The 22,376-nt window shown below is 43.3% G+C and overlaps 1 protein-coding gene across 1 annotated transcript in view; it reads right to left on the reverse strand.

The window, feature by feature from the left end:
• The window catches only part of SGPP2 (sphingosine-1-phosphate phosphatase 2), a 131,631-nt gene that overhangs the window by 44,732 nt on the left and 64,523 nt on the right, over positions 1–22,376 (reverse strand). The window contains exon 3 of the mRNA XM_060107348.1: positions 759–938. Coding sequence (XP_059963331.1) covers positions 759–938 — 180 coding nt within the window. The remainder of the gene's footprint in view (positions 1–758; positions 939–22,376) is intronic.

The raw sequence follows: 22,376 nt of genomic DNA on the forward strand, positions 1-22,376 counted from the left end.
AACAGACTATTTCACCCTGGGCCCTGGGACATGTAGCTGGAGGATTTGGTGAAATCATCTCAGCCCTGGAGGATCATTTACTAGGATCATAAACCCCTCGAGTCTCTTGCAAACAGAGGATGAGAGCACCTATTCAAGTGCCATCTGGTCGGGCAGCTCAGGGTGAAAATGCTTTCGGAAGCGGGATGCCACACACCCTGGTTATGTCTGTGGTGCTGTTGTCATTATTATTTTTTTAAATTAATTTATTTATTTTTGCTGTGTTGGGTCTTCGTTTCTGCGCGAGGGCTTTCTCTAGTTGTGGCAAGCAGGGGCCGCTCTTCACCGCGGTGCGCGGGCCTCTCACTATCGCGGCCTCTCTTGTTGCGGAGCACAAGCTCCAGATGCGCAGGCTCCGTAGTTGTGGCTCACGGGCCTAGTTGCTCCGTGGCATGTGGGATCCTCCCAGACCAGGGCTCGAAGCCGTGTCCCCTGCATTGGCAGGCGGACTCTCAACCACTGCGCTACCAGGGAAGCCCCTGTTGTCATTATTAATGGTGTCCCCTTTCACTCTCGGGCACAACCTGCTTTGGGTACTAAATCATATGGCCACTTCATTTATAAAGAAATTGTCACGGACTGCTCAATACATTTTTGTTCCCCATCTTTATTTCATAAACTTCAAAGTCCTTCAAAAGAAGAAAATCCTGAAGGGAAACTCTCTGCTGCCTCGTCGTACGGATGGCGTTACACGGGAGGAAGGGGAGTGTGCGCCTTACCTGGTATCTGTCCGTGGTAGAGATGAGGAGGGTGAAGGAGATAGCTGTGGCTGCCATGGCGTGGGTGGACGGCATCCCATACTCAGCAATCGCTCTCTTCTCCAGTTTCACAACAGGAGGGGAGAAGGGGCGGGGCCACTTCAACACATCCTTGGCCACCTGGCCAATATACATCACCAACTGCCAAACCAAAGGATGGAGGTAAGTCTAACCAAATGAGCAAAATAAATAAACTCCTAGGTTCTATGAATTTATTTTGAGGTTTCCTGTTGGTTGGCTGAAATCACCTTTCTCTCTGACCCAGCGGCCTACGGGGAAGTCTTGTAGGGAGACATTTTAGTTGTTCAAAAGAGAAACGGGCCGGGACTTCCCTGGTGGTGCAGTGGTTAAGAATCCGCCTGCCAATGCAGGGGACACGGATTCGAGCCCTGGTCCGGGAAGATACCACATGCTGCAGAGCAACTAAGCCTGTGCTCCACAACTACTGAGCCTGCGCTCTAGAGCCCACGAGCCACAACTACGGAAGCCCGCGTGCCTGGAGCCCGTGCTCCGCAACAAGAGAAGCCACTATGAGAGGCCCGCACACCGCAACAAAGGGAAGCCCCTGCTCTCTGCAACCAGGGAAGGTCCGGGCACAGCAACAAAGACCCAACACAGCAAATAAATAAATAAATACATAAATAAATAAATTTCTAAACAAAAAAGAAAAAAGAGAAACAGCCCTTCTGGATTCCAGAGGCTCACTGGGCAACTAAGATATGACACTAACACATGTCTTACTTATTTTGGTCATATATTTAACATTTGTATAGCTGGTATGTGTGCCAAGCACTGGTCTAAGAACATTACAAATATTAACTCACTTAATCCAATAATACCTGTAGAATGCAGACCCATTTTACAGAGGGGTAAACCGTTGTACATAGTTAGTAAGTGGCAAGACTTAACAGATTCAAATCCAGAGAGTTTGGCTTCAAAAAATATGTGCCTTAAACTACCACGGTAATACCTTCGGGATGGTCCTGGGCAAAGAATCTAATACTCAAATCAGACAGCACTTCTTTTCAAGTTTTAACCAAAAAAGTGACTTCTGGAACTTCTGGCTTAAAAGTTTTTGAATGCCACTGTTACTCCTGATATATGTAGGCAATATACTGGATATAGTTTAACTTTTTTCAGTAATTGAGAGCATCCTACAATAAATTGCTTGACTATTTTCAACCCTAAAATAAACACAACTCAATCTGGAAGTTTTTCAATTGATTTTTTTTCCATGATGCCATTAATGAAAAAATCCCTTTCTCTTTTTCCCTTAAAGTACAACACAGGTATCAGAATTGATTTCCATACCCTCCTGAGATGAATAGGACTGTTAACAATAGACTTATTTACTTTGTCAGAGAGCTTCACAGGACATTTCCGTGATCTGTTATAAAAGAGGGAGAAGCAACCCATTCACTTAAGTCTCTGCATTTGCAACCCAAAGTGTGGTCTGAGGACAGGCAGCATCCACACCACATGAGAGCTGTTTTAAGATGCAGAATCTCAGGCCCCAGCCTGTACCTACGGAACTGGAACCCTCATTTTCACAAGACTCCCGGGTGGCTCATGTGCACATGAGAATTTGAGAAGCACGGCCGGCTTTACACTGTATTCTTGCACAGGTCACTTTGTCATGGGCTTTAATTATAAACCTCCTCATCTTACCATGATCGCATTGATCTTACTAGGGCTTTATTTAGCTTGTGATGGATGGAGTTACTTGGCTTTGGAACAAAACCCGCTATGAAGGACTATTTCAAAATACTTTTGATTAGTCAGCCAGATTGCTTTAGAGTTTCCCACATTGTGGTGCTTTCTTTTAACTCATCTAGTTGCCGGTGAATTCTGAACATTAGCCCAGCACACTCAGTATCCCCCAGAAGACGCTGCATATGTTTTTGTGCTCTGCTGCCACTTTGCTCTGGGTTAAAAATCAAGAACCACTGTCTGTGCACAGCAGGCCAAATCCACAGGCTTTAAAGCCTCAGTGACAATCACTCCAAATTCCATAGCTGCGATTTCTAATCAGACTTTGAAACTTAACCTCTTTACCATCCCCTTATTACCAGAAACTACTGTTTTGGAAACCAGCTTACTCTTTTATGTTTCTGCCTCTCCCTCCTGTGAACCTATAAAAACCACATCAGACCGACTATTTTCTGGGGAGTTGGAAAACTTGCAGATGTTGTTGACTACTAAGAATTTCTCAGAAGATGCTAGGATAGAAATGTTTCTCAACCCTGCCCCTTCCCCACTCATCAACATCAAAAAGAATATTACAGGCATTATGACTAACTCTAGTTCACTCAAAAATACACAGAATCTTCAGACAGGAAACGTTAAAATCATAGAGTGAAGACAGACTGTGTGACCCTCACTCAGACAAAATTTAATTTCCTTGAAGTCCATGAGTTTCTTCGACTTCATTTATCTTTTGCCTTCTATATCTGAAGGATGTTTTTAAGAAGGAGGACCATTGTTCATTTTATTTAAAAGTATTCCCATAGCAACACACTGTTTCTGATCAATAAGTTTCAAAATAGCAATCACTGTCACGACAGAGCTCTTCAAACCAGAGAAAGTGGAGCTATGTTTTTCAGGTTGTAGGGAAAGAGTACCACTCACAGGGTGACAAGTCCTGTCTCTGTCAGTTTGCATTCATGACAGCAAACCTACGATGTGCCCAGCCCTGTATTAGGTCTCCAACCTTGAGTGGGGAAAACAATCACACAGAGCATCTCTCATAATGCAAATATGCTTTGGAAAAAAATTATACACAGAATTACATGGGTATGTATATATGTAGAGACAGACTTTGGCTCAACCCGAGACACCAGGAGCACTGAGGTGGAATGTTAAAGGAAGATTGTTTAAGACGAGGGGGTGGATAGAGAAGCATCCACTTCGCAAGAATAGCATGAGCAAAGACTTAGAGAAGGGATGTTGGGTGGGTGGTATATAGAGGGACCTCCGAGGCAGTTAGGACCAGCAGAGTTTGAATTGTGGGGCACACCATTACACATCAGTTAGAATGGCTGAGATGAAAGGAACTGACCATACTAGGTGTTGGGAGGATATGGGGAGTACCTGGAACCCTCACACAGCCCTGGAGCAGGTGCAAAATGATACAACCACTTTGGAAAAGCAGTTTGGCAGTTTCTTAAAAAGTTAAAACATATGATTTCCATATGACCCAGCCATGCCAATCCTAGGTATTTACCCTCAAAGAGTGAAAGCGTAAGTCATGCAAAGATTTGTATATGACCATTGATGGCAGCTTCTTTGTAATGGCCCCAAACCAGCAACAACCCAATTTCCATCAACAGGTGAATAGATAAACAAATTGTGGTATAATCATACAACTGAATACTTCGCAGCAAAAACAAAAAAATAAACTATAGATATCATGCTACAGCATAGATGGATCTTAAAATAATTATGCTGAATGAAGAAGCCAGGACAAAAACAAACAAAAGTACATACTCTATGATTTTGTTTATATAAAATTCTTGGAAATAGAAATGACTCTATAGGATAGAAAGCCGATCAGTGGTGGCCAGAAAGGAAGGAAAGAAATTACAAATGGGCATGAGGAAACTTCTGGGTAATGAAGTTTTAATTATGTCTTAACTATGTTTTAATTATGTCTGTCTTAATTATGGTGATAATTTTAGGGGTATGTATATATATCAAAATGTGCCAAGTTGTACATTTTAAATATGTGTAAACTTTGTGAATATACTAAAAATTATTGAATCATACGCTTTAAAGTTTATTGCATGTCAGTCACATCTTAAAAAGCTGTTGTCTTAGCCAGCTTGGGCTGCTATAACAACCAACCACAGACTGGGTGGCTTATAAACAGGAATTTATTTCTCTCAGTTCCGGAGGATGAAGTGCAAGATCAAGGCACTGGCAGATTCAGTGTCTGGTAAGCGCCTGTTTCCTGGATCAGTCACCTTCATAGCACTAAAAGAAATGAGCTTTCAAGCCATGAAAAGACATGGAAGAATCTTAAACGCATATTACCAAGTGAAAGAAACCAATGTGGAAAGGCTACATACTGTATGAATTCATCTATATGACATTTTGATAAAAGCAAACTATGGCGATGGTAAAAAGATCAGTGACTGCCGGGGGGTGGGGACATGGGTAAGTGGTGCACAGAGAATTTTTAGGGCATTGACACTATTCTGTATGATACTCTAATGGTGAATACACATCATTACACATTTGTCCAAACCTATGGAATGTACAACACCAAGAATGAACTCTAATGTAAACTAAGGACTTTGGGTGCCAGTGTAGGATCCTCAGTTGTAACAAATGTCCCACTCTGGTGGACAGGATGCATGTGTGGGTGCGGGGGGTATACAGGAACTCTCTATACTTCCTGCTCAATTTTGCTGTGAACCTAAAACTACTCTAAAAGTAAAGTCTATTAAAAAGAGTACTGTGGTAGAAGAGAACTATTTCTCCATTTAGTTCACAGTAAAAGAGTATAATGATTAACTCAGTATGGCTTGCCCTCAACGGAGGACTTTGCTCTGTATTGTTGAAAGGCCCTTCTACCCAAAGGGACCAAATTAAGTTCCATCATCCATCAAGCTCCTTTGGGCTGAGGCCCCGAAGGCCTATGTGTAAAAGCGAAAATCCACGGGGAGGCAAGGCAGGAAGCAATTATAGCTCATTAACGCCTCAGCAACCTAGCTGGGTCCCCTGCATGGTGCTGATGGTGCTGGGGCCCCGTAGCGTTTCAGGATGAGGAATTAGCCTACTTGCTTACTTCTTCCCTAATTAATGTATAGGTGGAAAGAAAATCCAGTTCTCTGGATTGTCTACTGTTGACCCCATGCAGACAAAAGGCTTTTCTAGAGAACCAATTCTGTCAAAATGAAATGTGTCTTCACAAGTTAGAAGAATTTCCAATCTGGGGATCTGTCCTTGATGCTTGGGCTCTTTGGGGCCAGCAGAGAAAACTGTGCCTTTTCTCTTAATGTGGTGGGCCTTCCTAGTTATTACAATCCAAAATGACAATTTTTCTGTGTCTAACACAGCTCTGATGAACAGAATTTAGTCTTCACGCCTGGATAAATAAAACCTAGATAGTTTAGGAAACAGAAGGTCCTTGAAATAACATTACTAGTAAAGCAGCCACGGGATTTTAGAGAACAGCCGTACATTTATTGTTTACGCTCTGAGACTGCTGCCTGCCCCCACTGCTGCCTCTGTCCACCTCCCAAAGCATCCCCATCCCATCGTGTGAAGGCTCCACTGTTATTATAATCAAAGCTGAATCCTCTGCAAAACGGAGGGAGCACCGAGAGGCTCTTTTCAAATTACACCCGCCACCCCGCCCCCGCCGCAAACACACAAATTATGCTAAACTCTAACGTCTTTCTTCCCTCTGGCTACACCCTCAGCCCACTTCACCATGGGGAAATCACAGTGCAAGCGATTAACTAACAGGGAGGTAAGGTATCCCTCAGGTCTCATGGGACAGAAACACGGTGAATGACTCGGATTTATAGTCTATCCGTGGATTTGTTTTTAAAAAGTCAGGAATTAGTTTCATCATTCTAGAGAACAATGAGATGTAACGCAAAGACCACAGCTTCTCTACCCATCCCGTTTCTTCATCTGTCCAAATTAAGCTCATTCCCCTTGCTCTCAGGTTACTAACATGATAATTTGGATGAAGAAAGATCAGACACCAAACTGTCTCACTCCTAGGTACATACTCAAGAACACTGAAAATATATGTCCTCACAGAAACTTGTACATGGATATAACATTCTTAACATTATCCTTCACAATAGCCCTGAAGTTTAAACAATCCAAATGTTCATCAACCAATGAATGCATAAACAAAATGGGGTATATCCCTACAGTGAAATATTATTTGACCTTAAAAAACGAAGTACTGGCCTTCCCTGGTGGCGCAGTGGTTGAGAGTCCGCCTGCCGATGCAGGAGACACGGGTTCGTGCCCCGGTCCGGGAAGATCCCACATGCCACGGAGCGGCTGGGCCCGTGAGCCATGGCCACTGAGCCTGCGCGTCTGGAGCCTGTGCTCCGCAGCGGTAGAGGCCACAACAGTGAGAGGCCTGTGTACCGCAGAAAACAAACAAAAAAAAAACAACAAAAAAAAGTACTGATACATGCTACAAGGATGAACTTGAAAAACAGTGTGCTAAGTGAAAGAAGCCAAACCAGAAAAGGACAAACATTGTATGACTCCATTTATATGAAGTGTTCGGAACAGGCAAATCCACAGAGATGGAAAGTAGATTAGTGGTTGTCTAGGGCGGGATGGGCGGGTAGGGGAAGGGGAGTGAGTGCTGGTAAATATGGGGTTTCTCTTTAGGGAGATGCAAATGTTCTGGAGGTAGACACTGGTGATGGTTGCACAACTTTGTGAATATACTAAAACCACTGAACCATATGTTTTAAAAAGGTTAATATTAATCGTAGCCCACTGAAAAAAAGATAAACTAGACATAAAGATGGATTCTGGGGGCTTCCCGGGGGCTTCCCTGGCTTCCCGGGGGCTTCCCTGGTGGCGCAGTGGTTGAGAGTCCGCCTGCTGATGCAGGGGACACGGGTTCGTGCCCCGGTCCGGGAAGATCCCACATGCCGCGGAGCGGCTGGGCCCGTGAGCCACGGCCGCTGAGCCTGCGCGTCCGGAGCCTGTGCTCCGCAACGGGAGAGGCCACAACGGTGAGAGGTCCGCGTACCGCAGAAAACAAACAAACAAAAAAACAACAACAAAAAGTACTGATACATGCTACAAGGATGAACTTTGAAAACAGTGTGCTAAGTGAAAGAAGCCAAACCAGAAAAGGACAAACATTGTATGACTCCATTTATATGAAGTGTTCGGAACAGGCAAATCCACAGGGATGGAAAGTAGATTAGTGGTTGTCTAGGGCAGGATGGCGGGGTAGGGGAAGGGGAGTGAGTGCTGGTAAATATGGGTTTTCTTTTTACGGAGATGCAAATGTTCTGGAGGTAGACGCTGGTGATGGTTGCACAACTTTGTGAATATACTAAAACCACTGAATCATATGCTTTAAAAAGGTTAATATTAATCGTAGCCCACTGAAAAAAAGATAAACTAGACATAAAGATGGATTCTGGGGGCTTCCCTGGTGGCGCAGTGCTTGAGAGTCTGCCTGCCAATGCAGGGGACATGGGTTTGAGCCCTGGTCTGGGAAGATCCCACATGCCGCGGAGCAACTACACCCGTGAGCCACAACTACTGAGCCTGTGCGTCTGGAGCCTGTGCTGCGCAACATGAGAGGCCACGATAGTGAGAGCCCCGCACACTGCGATGAAGAGTGGCACCGGCTTGCCACAATTAGAGAAAACCCTCGCACAGAAACGAAGACCCAACACAGCAAAAAATAATTAATTAATTAATAAACTCCTACCCCCAACATCTAAAAAAAAAGATGGGTTCTTCTCTGTGCCCTTGAAGGCTTTTGCTCCCAAATGCTACTAACAACGCCTTCAAATATTGAACCAATCGAAGCAGCTATGGCTTCCATTAATATTGTCTTCAAAAGTGCTGCCCAACTCCGCTCCACACCCCAGTTCTACAGGGCACTGACATGGCGACCCCACAGGACACAGAGAAAGCTGCTGAAAATCTACCTACTCAAACCCATAAGTATGGGATTCAGTTTAAGAGCAATTTTAAGCTCTGGAGGCTTTTCAGATCCACAGTTTTACAAAAAAAGACTGACTGCACTAGCCTGTGTGTGTTTTTGTTTATTCAGTGTTCAGTCTTTTTTTTTTCTCCCTAGAATACACACTGCTCTGTGGTCTCCTATTTGGCTTCAGGGAGTGAATTAAAAGCAGGTCTTTGTTATGGTTATTTGGGAACATTCTAGAGACTACTGCTTACCATCCAGTGTAAAAAGTTGTTTTCATTTGGGGAATGTCCTCTCCAACTTGTGGCATTATTTTTATTTACTTTTTTAAATTCACAGCCCTTCTACAGTGTATGTCACGTGGGTTTTTGTGTGTTTGTGGAGGGTGGCGTGATGGTGAGTCACTGGGACAAGCAGGTGTAATTTCAAACTAATAAAATTTCATTCCACGCCTGAAACACCAAAACAAAGAAACTACAGAGCAAACACCGTAAATCACAGAAGACTCTCAGCAAACTGGTCTTGACATATTCCAGGTTCTGTAAAAATGGAGATACAATAACGAAAGCACAAATGGCAGGTGAGAAAAATAAAATGATTAAGTGACATTTTCCTGTTCTTTCTAATGCTCCATTTTTTCAAGCTCAGATCTGTGTCTGAAATTTTTGAAGACAAACACTAAAGGTACAAAGATTAGTAATTAAGTCATAGATGTATGCCTGTATATCTTTAGGAAAGTTACTTTAAAACAGTTGAGGTTTCTTTTCGTTATTAAGGAGGACTTCGGTTAAGTAATAACTAATATTTGTGCAGTGACTTTTAAGTGTATTTTCATAGACATTACTTTAATATTCATATCATTCCTGTTTTACAGATGAGGAAATTGAGGCTTAAAGAAGGTGAACGTCCTCCTAAAGAAAATACAATGCGTGTAGAGAAGCTGGGCTTTAATTTCGCTCTGATGCCAACTCCTATGGTCTTTTCACCACGCCCCTCCTCCCCCAACCCGGCATGACAATTATTACTGAGACCAGATACCTATTTTTAAAGAACCCAAATTCTGTGATCCTAACCCATTATATCCATGTAACACTCACTAGAGGCCACCTGGCTGCCCTTGGGGCTAAGAGATTAAGATGTCACAACTGATGAGACAATTGCTAAATTCTTATCCACACCATTCCACCAGTAACAGTCCAGCAGAAGTCTGGGACTAGTGTCCTTTACTCACCACTGGATAGATGTCACATCCAAAATGATGCCCATTGAGGGAACTGGTGTCTTCAGTCTTAGGAAATGTAGAGCATACACAAGTTAAAATCATGCATAAGCCCACCTTCCTTTGGACAGCTAACCAACCACAAAAACCTGGAAACAACTCTAAATATTCATGACAGGACAACAGTTAAATTATGCAACTGTTAAGAAAACATTGTGAGATATACTATTAAATGAAAAAAGCAAGAGGCAGCAAGAGTATATTTTGATCCCATTTGTAATTTTAAAAATGTATTTATAAGTAAATGCATGTAGGTTACATGAGGAACTGTGGATATTGGATCCACTGAGGGTTAGAACTGAGGGTTGGGGTGGGTGCCTTGGGTGCCATTTGAGTTTTGCCTGCAAAAACAAATAAGCCTTGCTTCAGATAACAATGTAATCATTGCTAAGCAAACTTACTATTAGACTCCTCCCTCACATTTCTAATATATATTTTGTTCAATTTTATTTATTTACTTTTATACAGCAGGTTCTTATTAGTTATCTATTTTATACACATCAGTGTATACATGTCAATCCCAATCTCCCAACTCATCACACCACCACCACCCCCGCCCCCCCCCGCTTTCCCCCCTTGGTGTCCATACATTTGTTCTCTACATCTGTGTCTCTATTTCTGCCCTGCAAACCACTTCATCTGTACCATTTTTCTAGATTCCACGTATGTGCGTTAATATATGATATTTGTTTTTCTCTTTCTGACTTATTTCACTCTGTATGACAGTCTCTAGGTCCATCCACATCTCTACAAATGACCCAATTTCGCTCCTTTTTATGGCTGAGTAATATTCCACTGTATATATGTGACACATCTTCTTTATCCATTCATCTGTCGTTAGGCATTTAGCTTGCTTCCATGTCCTGGCTATTGTAAATAGTGCTGCAATGAACATTGGGGGTACATGTGTCTTTTTGAATTATGTTTTTTTCTGGGTATATGCCCAGTAGTGGGATTGCTGGGTCATATCTAAGTATATTAATTGTCAGTCCTGCTGACCCTAGAAAAAAATAACTGCAAAATAATACTGAAAGATCAAAACTTTTATTTTTACAGACCCCTGAAAGCACAAATGCAATAGACATTAGCCACATGCCATGTTCAACTTTCTCATCTGATTAAAACCACAAACTAGGGCCTCCCTGGTGGCGCAAGTGGTTAAGAGTCCGCCTGCCGATGCAGGGGATACGGGTTCGTGCCCCGGTCTGGGAGGATCCCATATGCCGCAGAGCAGCTGGGCCCGTGAGCCATGGCCGCTGGGCCTGCGCATCCGGAGCCTGTGCTCCGCAACGGGAGAGGCCACAACAGTGAGAGGCCCACATACCACAAAAAAAAAGAAAAAAAAAAAAAACAAAAAAAAAAACAAAAAAAAACCCCACAAACTATTCCCATCTCCCAGCGTGCTGCCACAGGTCTCTGTGGGTAACCCACCCAGCCAGCCAGCCTAGGCAACAGCCGCACACACACACAAAGGCATTTAAGTACAATGTCAATTAAATATAGTCTTAGATTTTGATGCTGGCATGGGTACTGTCCTCAACAAGCACGTCACCAAAGGTATTCCTCAGTATGACCATGAATCTGGCCAGAGCAACTGCATGGACGATCTGATAGCCCACGTGGCCTCTAAGGAGTCAGAGTCCTGGACTGTCCTCCCCTGCAAAGGCATGAGGGGCAGAGAGAGGCTCTCAGCCACAGAGGAATCCCTGCCTCAATTCTACCCCCAATATGCCAAGAATCTTCCATCCTCTCTATACAGGTACCATTAGGAGTGGTGAGAAAGGGGGGACCTAAGAGTCTTCCTTTGTTGTGTACCATTGGTACCAACAATAAAATCCACACTGTGCACAGTGAGGGCACAGATGAGGAAATAAAACCCATGGCGACACATAAAATTGATATGATAATCACTGACATTATAATCTCGCACACTGTAATCACCAAAAAACCCCAGAACTAAACAACAACAAAAAAACCCCGGTGGTCTGTAATTTACACATTGATCCGAAACAACCAGGGACTGAGCCCTCCATCAGCTTCCAGTGGGAACAGTCCCAAAACAGCTGGCCTCACATCTCTCTTGAAGGTAGACTTGAGTACCGAAGATAAGTGAACCAATATAAAGCTACGCTCTTAACACTTACAATAAAACAACAAGAATTCACCACCAGCTTTCTCCTCTCTTTATATTATTTCAGCCCTAAGGCATTTGAAATCTTTCATAATATATTTAATAAAATGTATGATTCAACATCATTTCACTATATAGCTTTTGCTATAACAGAAGGACTTCCTGACCATCCTCATTGTACTGCACAATCATGCTCTTGACTCTCATCCTTTTTTGTCTATTTTTTTTTTTTGCTTATTTTTTAATGGGTTATTTGGTCTGAACAGAGATCATTTTTACCAGAATCAAAATAAAAAGTCTCAAAATTTCCCTGGGCCTCCCCAAAGCAGAATGTTCCAGAGTAGGTGATTAGGGCAAAGGGAGCTCTAAGAGATGTCCTTTGAATGGGCATCTTTTCTTCAACTAGAAATAAATCAATTATGTATCATTTAACATGAAGTTTCAAAATAAGACAGAGTACTTCAACATTTTATGCCCTTCTATGCATATTTTTAAAAGGCAATTCAACTCTGTAATTGAAGAAGTCTCAAAAGACAGAACTTCCACAGAGTAAACCCTTTGTCAGTAGTGGTACCATTTTTAATACTAACCATTTCTAATATTAGCCTCCAAAATGAGCTATCATTCTCCCCAACACTCTTGTCTTTAGCAACAGCAAGCTAGAGATTTTTCAGCACATGCATTAATAATGAGCTGCTGGGCTTCCCTGGTGGCGCAGTGGTTGAGAGTCCGCCTGACGATGCAGGGGACACGGGTTCGTGCCCCGGTCCGGGAAGATCCCACATGCCGCGGAGTGGCTGGGCCCGTGAGCCATGGCCGCTGAGCCTGCGCGTCTGGAGCCTGTGCTCCGCAACGGGAGAGGCCACAACAGTGAGAGGCCCACGTACCGCAAAAAAAATAATGAGCTGCTGCTCGCTTGATCTAAATCCTCACTTGCTTATACACACCTCATCTTGGGAGCCATTGAGATGTTAAAAACTGACATTGCTAACAGCAGCCTAAATATGATGTGTGTTATAAAGCAAATATGAGCTATGCTCTGGCAGTAATTCAGGAAAACACTATTCTCCACCTTCAAAGGACCCTCCCTGGAAAGTCACTCTCTTATTTTTCTGCATAGATGTAATAAGAAGGGGATACTGGTAGGTTAAATTTAAATAATAAATTTATGACCTGTAAATTTTCCCAAGACATTTTCTTGTACATATCCTGATTCCTGGTGATTTAAGGAAAAAAAACTTAATTGAGCAACCCTAGGCCAACTTCCCTGTTTCACCATATTTTACAAATATTCCCACCATTTTATCACCTATGTTCTATGAGCACAGCTATTTGTACCTCACAGCGGGAAAAACTTATGAGAATGGTATAAGGAACAGCTGCCCAGACCTTTTTTAAAGCTCGGGTCATTCTAGTGGTACCCAAGTAAACCTGTGTTTCTCCATAAAGACTGAGAAAGCATTTGTCTTAAAAATGATGGTCATAAAAACAAAACAAAATGTTTTAACCTGTCCTTCCCACCTTCACCATCACCAAAAACCCAAACCCACAACAAAAGAAAAACAGCTCTGTAGAACTAAACCATTTGGGTTTTTGTAACGTGTCTCATAATTTCCTGGAAAAAAAAATCCCACTGGAAAAAGCACAGACATCTTTAAAATGGGATTCAGGCTCAGTATATCCTCAAATACATCTCACCTTAGAGAACGTCTAGGCTTGAATTACCTTGAGAAAAGAGAAACCATGACCACGCTGCACTCTCCTGTCTTTCTACGGAAGCGTCTGCGTATGAGGTAGTCTCTGGACGTGGTGTAAGGTCGGAGTGGCCGTCATGCTGACCTGATGAACCATGAACCACCCGATATTAGGCTAAAGGTCATGGACATTCCACACCTAGTTTTTCAGGCCATCACAGGCTCTTCTTACACATTCAGTCAAAGTTGGGTCATTTCTCACCTTGACCTCCGGTCTACAATCTTATAGAACTCAGAAAAGATTTGGGTGGTGGTCACTCCGAAGAAATAAAAAAGATTTATATCTGGAAGGGTTAAAGACTTTACGGAGTCAAGCCACACAACTGCATCCACCCAAGCTCTGAATGACCATCAACCACATCTCCGTGGCTTGCCTTCTGAGTGACCAGTCAGCTGTACTACATAGAAAGAAATGGATTTGCAGCCAGGCTCACACAACTCTTGCTGTAACCCCAGGGAATTAAAACCATTTCTCATTGGGAAAGCAATGTCAGAGAAGCACTCATCCTGATGACCCTGGTTTGAGGTAGTTCCAGGGTTAGGGGCCTTCCGTCTGTCTGGATTTGGTCCCCTTCACACATACCAGATCTTCTCCCTTCTCTTACTTGGCAAGTAACTTAACATTGAACTAGCTGGTGATAAGAACGGCAGATAATTGTCCCCAATCCTTCCGGTCTAGGTGTTCTTTGTCTCTAAAGGCTGGTATTGCTGGCTGCATTTCCTTGTGCTAGAACATCTGCACATATGTGGAAGGTGGGGAGGTGAGGAGAAACACCACTTCATGATGAGATGCTCTGTCATACAGCAGTCCATGAGCAAACAAAATTACCAGTTAAGAGGCCGGGGAGGAAATGGAGAGCTGAGGAAATGCATAAGAATAAAAACTCAATATGCAGGCTAACAAAATTATAGGAGCCATAATCACAGGATGTAGGAAAGAAAATTCACTTATGACCACACAGACGATGTTGGTTGTTGGTGAAGGCGCCCTGGATATGTATCTACTCAACTCACTGGGGGAACAGCCAAACGGACTCTCATATTACTTTACACAACATCCACTTCCATTCTCAGGTTGACGTCAAAGGCTGTGCTATGAACACTTGGCAAAGCCAATTTTCCACTCTTTTTTTTTTTTTTTTTTTTGGCGGTACGCGGGCCTCTCACTGTTGTGGCCTCTCCCGTTGCGGAGCACAGGCTCTGGACGTGCAGGCTCAGCGGCCATGGCTCACGGGCCCAGCCGCTCCACGGCATGTGGGATCTTCCCCGAGTGGGGCACGAACCCGTGTCCCCTGCATCGGCAGGCGGACTCTCAACCACTGTGCCACCAGGGAAGACCCCCACTCATTTTGAGCGACTGTCAACATGATGACCGTGAACAGGGGTGGCTATCAACTCTGTGTGCCAATGTCGGTCTAAATTCTAGAGACCCGAGTATACTATTTCCATAACACCTTCAATCAGCTGTATGTCTATCAGTACCCCCAACACTCCTCACTACCCTGCCCCCCACCTTTCCTGGTTATCACTTCTCTTCCTTCCAAAAGGAAATCAGAGACACTCCAGTAAAAGTTAGGCTCTACACTGTCATGACAGCACTACTCTCCTCCACCCCCATCACCACCACCAGGAACCCCGACTTCACCTCTCACTTGGGAAAGTAACGGGCCCTGGTCTGAGATTTAACCTCCCTCCTGGGAAGTGTATAAACCTTGTGACAATCGCTTTTGCGTGGCCGTGAAGTTCAGGTGGAGGCTCTCACAACTCAGGAATGAAACCTCTCAGCCAGAGTGCCCTGGAATTTAATTCCTCCTCTTGGTAACACATTTCTGACAAGCCAAGGTTCCGACATACACCTGGTCAGGCCCAAGGTGAGAGCTCACCATTCTCAGTTCTGGTCCAGGGCACCAGCATCCTGATTCCTTAGCCTCCCTGCCAAGAGACCGCTGGTCTAGTAAGCCCTATGACAGGGCCCGTTTGGAGTAAACTTAATGACATCAACTTTTAAAGTGCAACCAAAAAAAAAAAAAGTAACTCACCACCTCCTGAAAGGAAAATATTCTAAAAACTAAGATTACAGTGCATTTGACAAGGGGTTGGAGACATGTAAATATTCTCTAGCCCATCATCTCCGAAAATCAAGTTTCCTTTTCATTTGGCTACAATCACGTCTTTCCTCTGAAAGACTGTCTTTTTTTTCTCGCCCCTTATCTCCTGTCTTTGCTGCTCCCTTCTCATCTTTGACACGGTATCTTCATTACAAGGTTTCTCCCAGGCAGAGAAGAATGGGTTCTCCTCCCCTGGAGTTAGATGACTGTCTTCCTGTAGAGCCAGTCTTTGAGCAGGAAGGGACAAGAGTCCCCGAGAATCCCCTTCCTGACGCCTGGTCACCGCAGGGAGCGAAGGAAGGAGGCTGGACCAACACAGGCAGAGTGGAGGGGGAGAGGGTAGGCCGCCATTGATTTTCCAGTCGGTCAGTGAGTGATTAACTCTAGCTATTAGAAGGCACTGTTGATCATGCCGTCAGCACCTCCCCAACAGGACTGTAACTGGGGCTATAACCTCCCTGTGACCCTTTGTAATGAGAGAAGCTTGACGTGAGCGGACGAGCCTCAGCCTTCCGGGCCAACAGGCACTTCCATGCTCTTCTCTCGGAGCCCTTTCCTCTGCAATTTCCACATTCCACTGTCAGGCTGGGTCCCTAGGATGGTGAGCAATGCCAGCAATTTTACAGAACTGTTTGATGAGGTGGCTTACCAGATTTGAATCACAGCAAGTGTTTGGTGTTAGAGTTGGAAAAGACCAACTCGAAGGTGGCTTTCCACTTAAAATCCAGCTGTCTTCTTAGAAGGCTTGCTTGCCATTTTGACTGCTTGGGAACACTGGTTTCCAAATGAATACAGAAATCAATCACAAAGACGGTTGATACATTTTGAACATTCTAGATTTGCCACAAGCAATTTAAACGTGAGTTATAAGTAAATTATAAGTAAAATCAGCCCCGTGTCCAAAAGCCACCTCCATGGAAAGGCCTTCCTTGACCACTCTACCTAAGACAGCTACCTCTTACCACTCTGTCTGCATACCCCGCTTTTATTTTTCTTCATAGAACTCTACCCTGCCTGCACTTAGACTATACATTTTGATTTTATCAGCCTCATCCCCAGCCCAAGTGGATGCTCGGCCCAGAGTCTGGGACAGTGCCTGGCTCCGGCTCAGTTTTGGACCTTTGCCCTTTCTGCTTATCTCAGCCTGAAGCCTTGTCCCCCTACCCCTCAGCTGGCTGGCTAGTTTTCATCCTTCAAGGCTTAAGTGAAACTAGCACCAACTACCCTTTCTTGACCACCTTCTCTAAAGTAGGTCTCTGCTCTCAACCTGACGTATCCCAAACAACAATCCTATAATCTTTAATTTCTGTATCGATTTACTTGTTACTCTCTGTTTTGCCTACAAGTAAACCTCAGAAGAGCAGGATGGAGTCTGTCTTGTTCGTTGCTTAATCCCCAGCACTTAGCATAGTATTTCATAATAGGCCCTTGTCAGATGTTTCTTAAATGAATGAATGAAATTTAATAGTTGTTGCTCATCAATTACAAGATAAGAAAGAGACCTGAGGCTCTTTTTAAAAGGCAAATAAAATCTGGTTTCTGGTTCAAAGATCCCTTCACAGTTCAGAAACATATAGAATTACTACTTTCATACTGAAAAAACCTTGGTGAAATCTTGACCAAATTTGTGTCCTGAATTTCCATCAGGGCCACTGGGAAACCACTCAAGATAGGGAACAATCCCATTTAAAAAAGCTCTCTAGGATGCTCCCTTAGCACTCTGTAGAATTTTCTAATGTATCTTTAGCACTCTGAACTGTAATTACTTCTTTATATCTGTTTCCTCTACGGGGACAGCTCTTAAATCCTCTTTGTAGAAACAGGCTTTATTTATTTTATTCAATAATTATTTATTGCCTTGCTACTACATGCCAGGTTCAAGGAACAATAAATAACCATCTAGTAGGGAATATAGATACAAGGTTCAAGGTGGCTTATCTAGAGACAATGCCTTTGCTGAGACTTGGAGCAGGTGAAAGCACGCAAGGCAGTAGCAACAGTAGAAAGGAAGTATAAAGTAGAGCGTGGATATGTCTGCAGAGCAGGAACTGGCGTGGGAGTGGGAGTTGTCAGCAGTTCTGTGATTCCAGAGAAGAGAACAGATGGGGGAAGGGTTAAAGGTAGAGATTTAGGCAGAAGTCCAATTATGAAAGCCCTTATAGGTAATTTTAAGGTGCTTGGACATTAATATGTTCTAAAGAGTGGTTCATGGTCATACGTGCATCTGAGATAGGTCACTCTATATAAGTACCACACGCTATACCGATTGTGCCACTGCAGCTCCTGAGATAGGTCATTCTACGTGCTCTGGGGAGGATGGATTTGAAGGTCATAAGATAGCTGGAAGGAGATTCATTAGATGGTTAACATGAGCATGCAAAATAAAGATGATGCAGGCTTGAAGTGAGGGAATGTTTCCAGAATTGTGGGAAATCTAAAATTACAGGTGCCCAGTATAGACCAAAAATCTTTACTAAATGAATAAATGCACAAACTGTGGCTCCCTGGAGAATTACACTCTGTTCACTACTCTATCTGAGAAGTGAAGACCTAATGGACATGAACTGATTTAAGTTGGTTGTCTTTATTTTGTAGCTTTTCTGTTTCATATCTTCCTGTGTGAAGGAAGATCATTCAGATGTTTTGGCTTAAAAGTCCTGCTTTTTGGATCTCCCAAGCTCATGAAAAAATTAGAGAAAAGAAGTCACTTCTATTGGTAAACAACTTGGGACTTACGGCTTGTAGCCAGTATACAAAATACTATGGGACAAAAAAATAATAATAAAATAAAAATACTATGGGACAACTTCTTCAATACTATGTAAATCCTAGCATATAACTTGTAAGTTTAGGACTGAAAAAAATATTCCATGCTTCATTACTACAGACCTGATCATACAACTGGTTAAATTAAGGTCCTTGAATTAACTGGTACACAAAGTAGAATACATATTTGATAGAGTTAATCAACAGCCTAGGTGTCCTAATAGAATTAAAACTGACTTTCCATGTATTATTTTTAAATGATATAGCACTCCTTAAAACCCATATTTCTTGTGGATTATTTATTCCTTAGAAACAATAATAAAACAAGGTGACTGACTGGACCAGCTGAGAAGGAGGTACCTTACAGCAAATTCTCAACGTCTCCAGTTAATGCTGGGAAAGCCAGCTCTAAAACATATAAAGCGAGAGAGAATAAAAATAAATATTGGGGGGGTGGAAGTTGCTTTTGTAGTTACATTTGAATATAGTTATCTCTAACGCTTGTGATTTGGAGCTATAACTACAAAGTTAGGAAATCACTTTGTGTTTGAGCAGCAATCTAGTCTCAAGTGTATGTGAAATACTAGCCTAAGCAAAATGCCTCCTCCTCATTTTCTTTGTTTTTCAAACGGTGCTTTGGTTAGAGGAAGAATTCAAATGCCTTCCTGAAAGCTATTCTGCAATACAAAAGATTGTATGTTGCATAAGGGAAGTAAACACAGACTAAATTTTGCTGCAAATGATCTTGGAAAGTGAGAGGTGTAGTACAGCACGTGAAGGGACTCCCAGGTTGAATTCTCTGCTTCCTTACTGTCTTTATCAAATAAAAAACAATGTGGATTCAGGCAAGGATAGTTTTAATTGAAAGGACTATTGCAAGTGAGAGACCTCTCTGATCTTAAGACCTGTGAGTGTTCAAAGACCGGGCAGAAGAGGGCTTCTCTTTTATAGAGAGGGATGATCAAGGCTGGAAAGATGTTTCCTGGGTGTGGGGAGGTAGATAGGACAGTAGATCAGAGCTTGTTTACCCTGAGGTCAGCTTATCCTCGGGAGGGGCTGTGTGCTGGCTGCTCGAGAATGGGTCAAAATTCAGGGGTGTGGCAATGGAGAGAAGCTTAACTCGAGTTTGGTCAAGTCAAGGTAGCAGGTATTTTGTCCAGATTGGCCAGTGGGGATGGAGTTCAAATCATTTATAAAACAAAGAGTGGGAATTGGAGGGTCCGTGACTGACCTTGTCACAGGTAAACAAGGGGGGCGGTGGGGGACCTGTAGGTCTTGTCTAAATCACATGGGGAAGGACGGTTCCTTGTAGTAAATCACTCCTAGAACACAAGAGGGTGGGTGAATTATCTTCATGGTTTCTGTTTTCCAGGAGCACAGACAGGGCCCAGGTAAAATTCAGCAGGTCACCTTCTTTCTTTTATTTTTAAGCAAAGAGTGTATTTAGGGCTTTATCTAATCAGGTTTTGATTTGCAGGAGAAAATATAGATGTAAAAAGGGTGAAAGTACTTTAAGATAAACTCTGACAACGGCAAACCCCTCCGGCTCTCAAACCATCAGCAACTCTTAGGCTGAGGGTGTCACCTACAAATTGGCACTTGCCATCTACCTCTACAAGGATTAGATTAGGAGCCACTGCAGATGCTGACCTTCAACACCCCCTGAAAGCAGTTCAGGGCGGAGACCAGGAATGAGGCACTGTGTGCTGTGGGAAAACTGGCAAAACAGGCCTTCAGATAGTTAGATATTTTCAGGAGAAGATTTTATGAGCCCAACTCTTGCATCTCCTCAGATCTAGAAAAACACTAAAATCCTTCATGGTGACGTCTCCTCCTTGTGACTAGCAGAAACCTTCTGCAAAAATGTGTCCTTGATTGCATGGACTCCCCCCTTCACCAAAATCACATATATACTGACCTCCCCCCAACCTCTTTGGAGCACTTCCTCAGAGCTATCTGAAATGCTGTCTCCCGGGCTATAGTCCTCATTTTGCCCCAAATATAACTTAACTCACAACTCTCACATTGTGGTTTTTTTTTTTTCAGTCGACAAGGGCCAGCTGAGGAAGAGATGTCAGGAGCTTCCTGAGAAGCTGATACGAGGTGAAGCCAAGACTTCCAGCACTGAGTGAAAGGAGCAAACTTTCCTTTAAAATTAGAACCACCTCCCACCCCCCAAAGTGGTCCAGTCTTTCCTGAATGTTTAAATGTCTTTAAATCCTGCTCAGCTTTATGCAACATATCTTCTGATGCTAGCTGTACAATTGTTTTCCTTTCAACTTTCATGAGGGGTGCATTTTCCCACCCACCAATATATTCTCTCTAAATCCACCACCCACTGTCTAGCCTATTAGGCCCTTTTCAAAGATTCTTCATTTGCTTCAAAGAGAGCCTTTATTTTAGGCTTGACACAGGATGATGAAGTAAGAAGAGGCTGGAGTGAGAATGAGGTCTGGGTGATATTAATATCTCATCCTTAGTTTCATCGTATGTAAATGTAGATATTAATAGCTTACAACAATGATGTTGGATTGAGATAAAAATATGTTTGGAAGTGTTCTGCCATCTGTGGAGTTGTATGTTTTTTTAAAAACCTTATTTTTAGAAACAATGACTGACTCATGGAACTTCTTTCTTATTTACATGCTCCTGACATCACATTTTAGATACAGATAGGCTACAGAACCTACTTCTATAGACTTTACGTCCAGCTGTTCTTACAGTGAAGATGGAGCGCTGGTGTGAGACCAAATGCACCCTCGTACCACCTTGTCATTTTAAGAGACAAGCATGTTTTCACATCATTTACTTTTTTCAGACTTGGCTATGGTGCACCTATGAAACCAAGCAGGACACTATGGGGCTCCTGGGCTTTGGAGCCTTTCTGTTCAGCCTCCATGACCTGAGGCCAGCTAAAGGAGTGCAGGCCCTGCACACACCCTAATTTTTCTCAGCAACCCCACCCTTGAACCACTGCCATAAGACTCCTCACCAAAGCCTTCCAGGTTGGGACACACAGTTTTTTGGGGCTGGAACCCACTGTGTCTCCCTTTCCCTGGCAAAGCAATTCTTTTCTACTTCACCCAAAACTTTGTCTCCGGGATTCGATTCGGCACCGGTGCACAGAGGCCGCACTCTCGGCATCAGCTAGAAGTAAATAGTTTAGGGATGGGATATTACATTACTGGTGATAACTAATGAATTAGGCTCAGGGTTATAAGACCACCAAACAAAAAACTACAAGTGAAGACCTGAGTTTGAATCTGTAAAAATACAGGATTCAGAAGATGTTTTAGGAGACACCTTCAAAAGATTACTATGCTTGGGGCTTCCCTGGTGGCACAGTGGTTGGGAGTCTGCCTGCCAATGCAGGGGACACGGGTTCGAGCCCTGGCCCGGGAAGATCCCACGTGCCACGGAGTGGCTGGGCCCGTGCGCCACAACTGCTGAGCTTGAGCTCTGGAGCCCGTGAGCCACAACTACTGAAGCCCGCGTGCCTAGAGCCCATGCTCCGCAACGGGAGAGGCCACTGTGGTGAGAGGCCTGCGCACCGCGGGGAGGAGTGGCCCCCCGCACACTGCAACTGGAGAGAGCCCACGCACAGCAACGAAGACCCAACACAGCCAATAAACAAACAAACAAACAAACAAATAAATAAAATTGTTTTTAAAAAAAGATTACTATGCTTGTCTTCTTGCTTGGATCAATGTCCAGTGTTTAAATATACATAGTCTCAGAATTTCAGGTTGCAAAGGATGAAAAATGTCCAGATGACCACAAAGGAGTATTTAACATTGTTAGGTTTGATTTGGGTGTCCCTTCACCTTGAGTTTTCTTGGAGAATTTCCACCACAAAAACTCTGTTCCACTTACCAAGCACATCC

The sequence above is a fragment of the Mesoplodon densirostris genome, chromosome 8 (genome assembly GCF_025265405.1).
Source record: "Mesoplodon densirostris isolate mMesDen1 chromosome 8, mMesDen1 primary haplotype, whole genome shotgun sequence".
In the NCBI taxonomy this organism is placed as follows: Eukaryota; Metazoa; Chordata; class Mammalia; order Artiodactyla; family Ziphiidae; genus Mesoplodon; species Mesoplodon densirostris.